We start from the raw sequence: 9,149 nt of genomic DNA, 5'->3' as shown, positions 1-9,149 counted from the left end.
TTCCTGCTGTAGGGGTTAGATGGAGGGAGAGACCAGGCCGAAAGGATCTTCTGAGTACTTTGCAGAGCCATATCAACAACATGGAGGATGAGCATGACCCCAAAGGCAAGAATGGATGACCATCCACCTTCTTCTTTCCTTCAGAGGTCTTGTGAATGTAGTTGTGTCATCTTGAAAAGAGAGACTTCAGGATCCCTATGAGGGACCTGAGAATCCCCCTCTTTTCCCCACACATCACAATGTGCAGCATTCAGTTTGGTGGGTCATGAGTTGCGCAGACTGGCTGCAAAACATGAAATTGCTTTTCTCTTGCCCAATTGCTTTCGCCTCTTGTTTATAAGTTGGGCTTGCCCTTTGGGCTTCATGGCTTCTTCAGGTGTTGCTTAACTGAAGCTAGGGATGAAGGAAAGGTAAAATAACTTAGTGTGTGGCAATAGTTTCCACCCACCGCACAGGGTGATTGATCCAATGGCCCCTGTGCTCTTTTTCTTGCAATGCTGCACTTCAGCTTTGCTGGCATTCTTCCAACAGCCTCACCATTCATGTACTTGTCATGATCCAGAGAAGATAAAAACAGTTATGCCACACTTCAAGAGGGGGTTGATCCCTCAGGGAGTTAGAGTTAGGGCTGTGCAGCACCAGTATAAAGCAAGATGACTTCATTTGGATAACTGCTCCTAGAACTCTTGCCTCCATCAGGGGGCATCCCAGCTGGCTGCAACAGCCAACAACGCCTCCTGCACTGGACGGAGTGCAATAAGGACATAAGTGCCATGCTGGATCGGACCAAGGGTCCATCTAGTCTAGTCCTCTTCCTTCCCCATTCCTTTCATATTGTGAGTCTCTTAGATTAGGAACCTAAGAAGCTGCTTTATATAATACTGACAGTACTAAAGCTTTCCTAAAGCTTTTAAAACTTGATGTTGTGCAGACTTCTACTGTTACTTTCTACTGTTAGTTTTTCCCTACCCTGTGCCTGCTTACCCTACCCTGTACCTGTTTGCATTCTCTTCCCCTCCTTATTGTTTTACTATGATTTTATTAGATTGTAAGCCTATGCGGCAGGGTCTTGCTATTTACTGTTTTACTCTGTACAGCACCATGTACATTGATGGTGCTATATAAATAAATAAATAAATAATAATAATAATAATAATACTCAGCCTTCCCTTAACCTGGTCCCCTCCAGATGTTTTGGACTTCAACTCCCATCAGCTCCAGCCAGTATGGTCAATGGTCAGGAAGTCTGGGAGTTGTAGTCTTAACTATCTGGACAATTCCATAGAGCAGTACCACAATGGAATCAGTTACCTAGGGAGGTTGTGGGCTCTCCCACCCTAGAGGCCTTCAAGAGGCAGCTGGACAACCATCTGTCAGGGATGCTTTAGGGTGGATTCCTGCATTGAGCAGGGGTTTGGACTTGTAGGCCCCTTCCAACTCTGCTATTCTATGATTCTATGACCAGGTTGAGGAAGGCTGGTCTATACTCCTTATTAGGGACTCTCTAGGTTTTAAGGCAGAAGTCTTTGCTAGCCCTCCCTAGAGACATTGGAAATTGAATCTGGGACCTTCTGAAATCAAAATGGGCTCTGCCACTGATGTATGGTCCCTCCAGCATTGTTTTAAGCCATAAATTGCCTTAGGCAGAAAGGAGGTGTACAAATGTAGGAAATATTAGAACTGCCTTCCTCAGACTAATAGGACTCTGGGTCCAGATTACTGACTCCCAGTTCAGAAGTTTATTTTCTAGACAGGGCTTGGCTCTATGTTTAAATCACCTGAACACGGAAGCAATGTTCAGCTCAGATTTGCTCCCAAGGCCAACAGGAGAACTTCAGAGAGATCAAAGGATTGGTCAAAGAAATAGTCGGCCAATTTCAAGCTTCAAGATCTCACATTTAAGGTTCTTTACCTCCTCATCCTCTACCATGCATTTATTTCAAAAGACTGCTGTTTTCATGGTTGGCCACTACACTGAATCATGCAAAAGTCTGTCTGAATTATTCAGCCCTTGTTTAAAAATGGTAACTTGGCATACCACCCTTTAGTCACTCTTTTTAAGGTTTGTGGTGGTGCTCAGGAGCATGACCTATGCTCTTCATTTATGGTGTTCGCCATTAACCCAATTGTCATGTAGAATCACAAAGCAGCCAGCCACATGCAGAATGCATCTGTGAATCCTTTCTCTTCCTCTCTTATTCCTGGTCTCATTTTCTCCATTCCACAAAAGAGCATCTCCCATTCAGCCTTGGGATTATTATTATTATTTTGCTGCTTTCTCCAGCTTCTACCTTCTACCAAGAGACACATTATATAGTTGGAGCAACGTAAGACATGTGGCTGGAACTTGTATTATATGAGACACTGTGAATGGAACAGGCTACCTTTATCAAACCAATGTGGTGTAGTGGTTGGAGTGTTCAACTTGCAGGAGGGAGATGCAAGTATGAATCTCTTGCTCAGTAAAGCTGAACGAGGCTACAGTGACAATACACACTAACTCAAGAGTAGGTCACACGAACTCAACAGAACTTACTTCTGAATAAGCATGTCTAGGATTGCACTGTGAGCAGCCTTGGGCAAGTTACTTCCTCTCAGCCCAAGTGGCCTCACAGGGGTTATGGTAAGAATAATGGTAAGAATCCTTGTATGCTGCTCTGATCTCCTTCGAAGAATGGTGGGGCACAGCTGTCATTAATAAAGAACCTATCTGGCCATTTCTGTCTGCTTCTTCTTCTTCTTATTATTATTATATTTATTTATTTATTTATTTATTTATTACATTTTTATACCGCCCAATAGCCGAAACTCTCTGGCCGGTTCACAAAAATTAAAACCATAATAAAACACCCAACAGGTTAAAACACAATTACGAAATACAGTATAAAAAGCACAACCAGGATAAAACCACACAGCAAAGTTGATATAAGATTAAGATACAGAGTTAAAACAGTAAAATTTAAATTTAAGTTAAAATTAAGTGTTAAAATACTGAGAGAATAAAAAGGTCTTCAGCTGGCGATGAAAGGAGTACAGTGTAGGCGCCAGGCAGACCTCTCTGGGGAGCTCGTTCCACAACCGGGGTGCCACAGCGGAGAAAGCCCTCCTCCTAATAGCCACCTGCCTCACTTCCTTTGGCAGGGGCTCACGGAGAAGGGCCCCTGTAGATGATCTTAAGGTCCGGGTAGGTACATATGGGAAGAGGCGTTCCTTCAGATAACCTGGCCCCAAACCGTTTAGGGCTTTAAATGTCAATACCAGCACTTTGAATTGGGCCCGGACCTGGACTATTTATTTATATAGCACCTTTTGGGCCTTCACTAGATTGCCATGGTCTCATTTTTTTTTGCTACCAGTTAGCTCTACTCTATTGATGCTCTGTATTCAGGTTGAGGCACATGGACTCTGAGATGGTTCCGAAGGGTGGCTTACCCAATCCTGATAGGGTTGATCATTGCTAGCTCTTTCACACAAGAGCAAAGCGATTGCAAAGTTCAGATCACTATTTCTTTAAAAAGGATTTAGAGAACACTTTAGGGAATACCTATTCAGAAGACATTTTGCAAAAAAATAAAAATAAAGGAGATGACAAAGGCAATGGTCCTTGCATTTTTATTTACAAAACACAGGATTTTAATGCAGGGTTATTTTTGTTAAAAAGGAAAGCAAGGCAGGTTGAATGGCAGTATTTTATACTTGGCAGTCTCCAAGGAGCAACAAAAATGCTTTCAGTGACAGGTCAGACCTTCAACTTTGCCTGCAACTGGAATACTTGAAATAACAACCTCTTACACAACCACCTGACAATCAGCAACTTATCTCAGGTGACCTCTTCTAACACCACATTTCTTTGTCATAACAGCCATCGGAGTACCAGCCGACTTCTACTGTGTGGACCGGTTCTGTTTACTCTGACTGCTGATTGCTCTTTTCAGGACTTCATCAGGCACCAGGTCTGATTTCTTGACTTCGGCGTTGTTGCAACCAACTGTGGGGCAGCTGTAAAGAGGCAGGAAGCAACTCTATAGTCAAAATCATCCAAACCATTGGTGACTTAAAGGGGACAGGAGTCCAATCATAAGCACAAGTGTTATTCTATCCATTTTTTCCACAGCAAAAAACTCCTGTAGCAAAATATTAGCTTCAAGATCAGCTCTAGCTTGGTAAATCTCTCATGCTCTAAAGTGTGGGGGATGCAATAGATTTTGAAGCAGACATGGCTTTTATTCTACAATTGCCCTGCTGAAATGTTACTGGGGGTCCAGAAGACACTGCCTTCAACTTCTAACTATGATGTGTTTTCATACTGTCTCTTTTGTCTTTCCACAAAGATGGTATAGCAGCACAGTGCCTTTTGCATGTTACTGCTAGGAGCAGTCTGTTTGGAAACATCCCAACTATCTAAACGGTTTGGGATCACAGTAAATAAATGAAAATCTGTATGATCCTGTCCACATGCTGAGATCTGGTTCGGAGGCCCTGATTGTATGTTGTTAGGTTATCAAACACATGGAGTGGAGTCTTCTCTATGGTGGCTCCTCAGCTTTGGAATGCTCTCCCAAAGGAGTAGTGCCTTTCCTCCACTATTCATTAATTTAAGCAGACCTTAAAACCCATTTTTCTAAATGCTGCTTTTGAAAACCTGCCTTTGGTAAAAAGGCAGGGTATTAAATAAATTACGCTAAAAACAACTTCCTGTATCAGCTTGCATCTTCTGGTAAACTTCCTCCTTCTAGCATCAGGAATGGGCAGAAGGTAGGTTGGGATTTATTGGTAGCTGTCAAGAAGATTTGCAGTAAATCAGCAAGGATTTCTGACTCCCATTTTGTCTAACAAAAGCAACAGTTAAAAAGCTTTCCCCTGCCCTTAAATTAAGTTACTGAAAAAGAATGCTTAGGAGGGAAACATGGAGTGGATTTTTGTGCGAAAAGTACTTGCAAGCTTAGTTCTGGTACTGATCTCAAATTCTTGGGCTAAGCATGTGCTCAGAGGCACATGTTCCTTCATTCTTAGTGTATGTTTGCCCTCCTGTGCCAGTATTTTGCATCTGGCTCCAGTTGGTGGATCTCAGGGTTCTATAGAAAAAAAAGTAGATCTTGCAAAGCCTGAAGTCTGTTCACCCAATGCCTACATATTGTCTTGTATCTTACTACTCTTGTAATATGCGTCATTTGAGGAGAGCAGGGGATGGCCCTATAATGCAGCTTATAAATCCCTTAAAGGCTTAAACCAATAAGTCAATCCTCTCTGTGTATATATCATGCAAAACAGGGCCAGTGGATCTGAACAAATCTGAATTTGTTAATTTCTGCAATACAGAAGAGTTGAGAGTCTTGGAAATAATGATCTGAGAGCTATGTTAATTGTGGATAAGAAATTGGATTCATGTACAAGAAATTGGATTGATGCTTTTCTGTTTTGGGCAGTTTTCTTGCTTTTCTTGCTTTTATACTTCATTTAGTATAAACTACAATACAGTGTGATGATACATTTTCTTTTTCATGCATGTTATGGGGGGGGGGACACAATAAAAAAGAGGACGCAACATGTATTTTACATTTTATTGGGATTCTCCTTCTCTGAGATCAGTTAGTTGCCAGTGATTTGATGGTGGCTTTCCTTGCTGAGTAACACATCTCTGTTTTGGAGAGACACATGATGGGGACTGTAATTATCTAAACAGGTGGGAATGGATGGCCTTGGGAGGAATGAGTGTACTTAGATATATGAACAGTTCTGCTTGCAGATCAGTCTGAAGTGGAACACAATTTGCCCGTGGTGATAATAATAAGTAATAGCATTGCAGACAGTAATCTTTGCATATTGCTTGATGCCTTCAAAGAACTGTACAAACGATAACTTCTCGATTCCCATCCCACTGATGCACGCAGATGAGTTTGAAGAGACAGTGGAACAGATAAGAAAACTTAAGTGGCTTGCCTTGGGCCTCACTGAGAAACTGCAGCAAAGCAGATATCATGGGAAATAATCAATCCTGTTAAAAATAATAATCAGGAATGCTCCATCTCGGTGCATTGAACATTGGCTGAGCCAGGTTTGATTTTTTTCTTCTTCAGTCCATGCAGACACTGCTCAAGCATGGAATCTAGCAGAATGCACAGAATTTGCTTTTCTGAATCTAATAAGTTTACATTAAAACAAAACATGCTTCTGTCACTTAATAATTTTCAGAGGTGATTTTAGAAACATGTAACATATGACAAAAGGCTAAGAAGGCAACAAACAAAAAAACTAATAAAAGCTAAGGTTGAAGACAAGATTTTTCCAGTTGTAGTCAGCAATATAGCTTGAAGCCCACCACTGGTTTTGGCTCTCCGCTCTGTCTCCTAAACTCTGTCCCCAACCCTTCCATCTTAAGTGCTACTCAATCTCTTAAGCCTTCACTTTGCTGTTCATTCCTCTTCTGGTCTGGTCCCTGCTTTTTTCTTTTTTAAAAAAATGGTATTTTTGAAGTAGAATTATGCAAAGTAACCACAGTGCACTCTATTTGTACTCTCAAATGTGAACAGTTGGGGTTTTTTTTAACTCTTTGTTTCAGTTGTAATCTAGAAGGCTCAAGGCAGAGAACAGATCATTCAAAAGAGAAAGGAAATGCTGTTTTTTGCCAGACAAAAGTCATAATTACTTTTCATAGGCAGCCGTGACAAAAGTGACTCTTTGCACCAGTTATGTTTTTTGTGGGAGGGGGGGGCTACAAAATGTTTGGTGGGGGCCCACAATGCACACACATGCATCTCCCAGTAACTAGCCCAAGCTACTGTATTGGCATGCCAGTTTGTAAGATTGCCTGAAAGGGTTCCCTTCTCTTTCCAGTTAAATGTTGGCAAGGTCCTGCTATTCCAATGGAACATAGTGGCACCATGAATCAATATGGCGGGGCGTCTTCTTTATCAAAAGGAAAGAATGAGGGGAGCCATTAAGACATCAGCATTACCTTGTTCCTTTCTCCCCACTCTTCTTTGGGGCAGCTTTTTTGTCTTGGGAGGAGTGGGGGGGGGAACTGGTGGCGAGAAGAGGGTAGCAATGGAGCTATGACATTTTGATTCAGGTCCAGCTCGAAGGTGGCTGGAACAGACTCAAAAGGGAATCGGATATTTCAAAGAGGGGTGTATGTTCATGTCCAGGGAGAAGGGGGAGTACAGGATGTTGCCTGCCTGTCCTGGTCCTGCCATGAAAGTCAGCTCCCAGCCTTATCAGGAACAGTCCTGTAGTTCAAGGACCAGGACAGTCAGACTAACTGGGGAGCTGTCCAGCAGAGAGCACAGTGAGAAAAGTGTTGCTTCAGCAACGATTAGGCTCCACCTAAGCAGCTTTATAGGGAATGCTGATGCCTCCCACCTTCCTGGCTTGTTTTTAGGGCTCAGATTCAGAGCATGCTTCCTCCTCACAAGTAGGGCTCAAGGCTAGCTGACTTCCTGCCAGACAGGCGCTGCATTTCCTGCTCTGGAAACTTTGTTCCTGGGGCTGATCTCGGTGGATCTGAAGCAAGGGGATTGGACCAGGTTCTTAGGTTCCTTCAGTGCCACAGCCTTCTTGAGCAGGGCACTGCTTCCAGTAGTAGTCTAGGTAGGGCTATCAGCATCATCTGACTTCCCTCACCCTCGCAACCACTAGGACAGGTCACAGGATCCTCCTCCTCTTCTGTCCTTACAGGAAAGTGGTGGGACATAACACTTCCCCCTGTCAGGGTTTCACCCCATCTCCACCTCTTAGTTGCCCACTTAGTTGCTGACCAGGGCAGAGTTGCAGCAAATGGCAATGATGGCTTGCACCAGCCTTCTCCAACCTGGTGCCCTCCAGAGGGTTTGGACTACAATTTCTGACCACTGGCCATGCTGGCTTGGGATGATGGGAGTTGAAGTCCAAAACATCTGGAGGGAACCAGGCTGGTTTATAATATGTGCAACAATTGTGCACAGTGAAACCCATTCCAAAGGCTTCGATCACTATTGTGATGGGGCTACGGCCCAAAGACCTTTGAGGCCCACACATTTGCAGAGAGGGGCCCAATGCAAACCACTCTGAGGCCCTTCTCTTCACAGAATGCACCCATTCCGCCTGGGAAGGCATTTTGCCCCAGACTCAGCATTCGGAGCTGAGCGTCAGCATTCATTAGTTCTGTTTCTTCTGCACTGTGTCTCCTCGCTTGTTACGTTTGCCTTGGGCAAACTGTGGAGTCTCACAGTTTGGGGTTTGTTTCTTCCCATCTACAAAGAGTTTAGGATAATTATTATTTATCTGGCACATGTTTTTTTTTGGCTAGGATTAATTAATTCTGGTAAAGTGCCTCGAAAGCCTCAAGTCAAAAAGGAATTGGAATGACACAGGAGTGCTGATGCTTCTTCAGCATGGAGATTATTCACAGCTGTTCAAAAGGCACCAAGGAAGAAGCCGAGGGGGGGGGTGTCATTTAAGGAGGAGGGAGGGAGCTACGTTGAAAGTAACCACTCGTTTAGGTGTGAGGAAGTATTTGACCACGGGAAATAGCCTTTGAATACTGTACTTTCAAAAATAAACTTAAACACTGATTATATCCAAGCACAGGCATCTCAGTCTTGCTGGGAATCTGATCCATCGAACCCTTTACTATGAAGTGACACCCACCCACCCACCCCATACACGGTGAATGTTTTAATTAGTTATATGTATTTTATGGTGTTTTCATTTGTGTTGTGCCCCGCCTCAATCCAGAGGGAGAGGCAGGTAACAAATAAATTATTATTATTATTATTATTATTATTATTATTATTATTATTCTGCAATCTCCTAAGGTACTTGCCTGCACTGTGTGGGAGAAGGAAGGATGCTTTGGTGATCACTTGTTCCTGATCACCTGTGGCATCACCACATTCTTTTCTGTGTTACTCTAAATCAGTAATATGGCAGGGACCCCAGCAAATCTGAAAGGTGACCTTTATTCTTTATGTCCCCCATCTGTATCTTAGACCCGGGTCTATACACATGGCAGAATGAGGTGATAAGAGTTCCAAATTGGTAGAAAGGACGGTACCACTTCAGACTGTAGATGGGAGACACTGGCTTGCATCCTGAAATCCATGCAAGGAAAGACCATGGAAGGGGACATTCCTGGCCCCTCCTCCCCACAGAGTTTCCGGGGTGGTGGTGGG

At 43.3% G+C, this 9,149-nt stretch overlaps 1 protein-coding gene across 1 annotated transcript in view; it reads right to left on the bottom strand.

Moving 5' to 3' along the window:
• Positions 1-3,596: 3,596 nt before the first annotated feature.
• The window catches only part of NSMCE2 (NSE2 (MMS21) homolog, SMC5-SMC6 complex SUMO ligase), a 243,373-nt gene continuing 237,820 nt past the window's right edge, over positions 3,597-9,149 (bottom strand). The window contains exon 7 of the mRNA XM_063131135.1: positions 3,597-3,999. Within this exon, the coding sequence (XP_062987205.1) occupies positions 3,885-3,999 (115 nt within the window). The 3' untranslated portion in view covers positions 3,597-3,884. The remainder of the gene's footprint in view (positions 4,000-9,149) is intronic.

Source organism: Elgaria multicarinata, chromosome 7, assembly GCF_023053635.1.
Source record: "Elgaria multicarinata webbii isolate HBS135686 ecotype San Diego chromosome 7, rElgMul1.1.pri, whole genome shotgun sequence".
Taxonomy (NCBI): Eukaryota; Metazoa; Chordata; class Lepidosauria; order Squamata; family Anguidae; genus Elgaria; species Elgaria multicarinata.
This window is presented reverse-complemented; position numbering and strand designations above follow the sequence as displayed.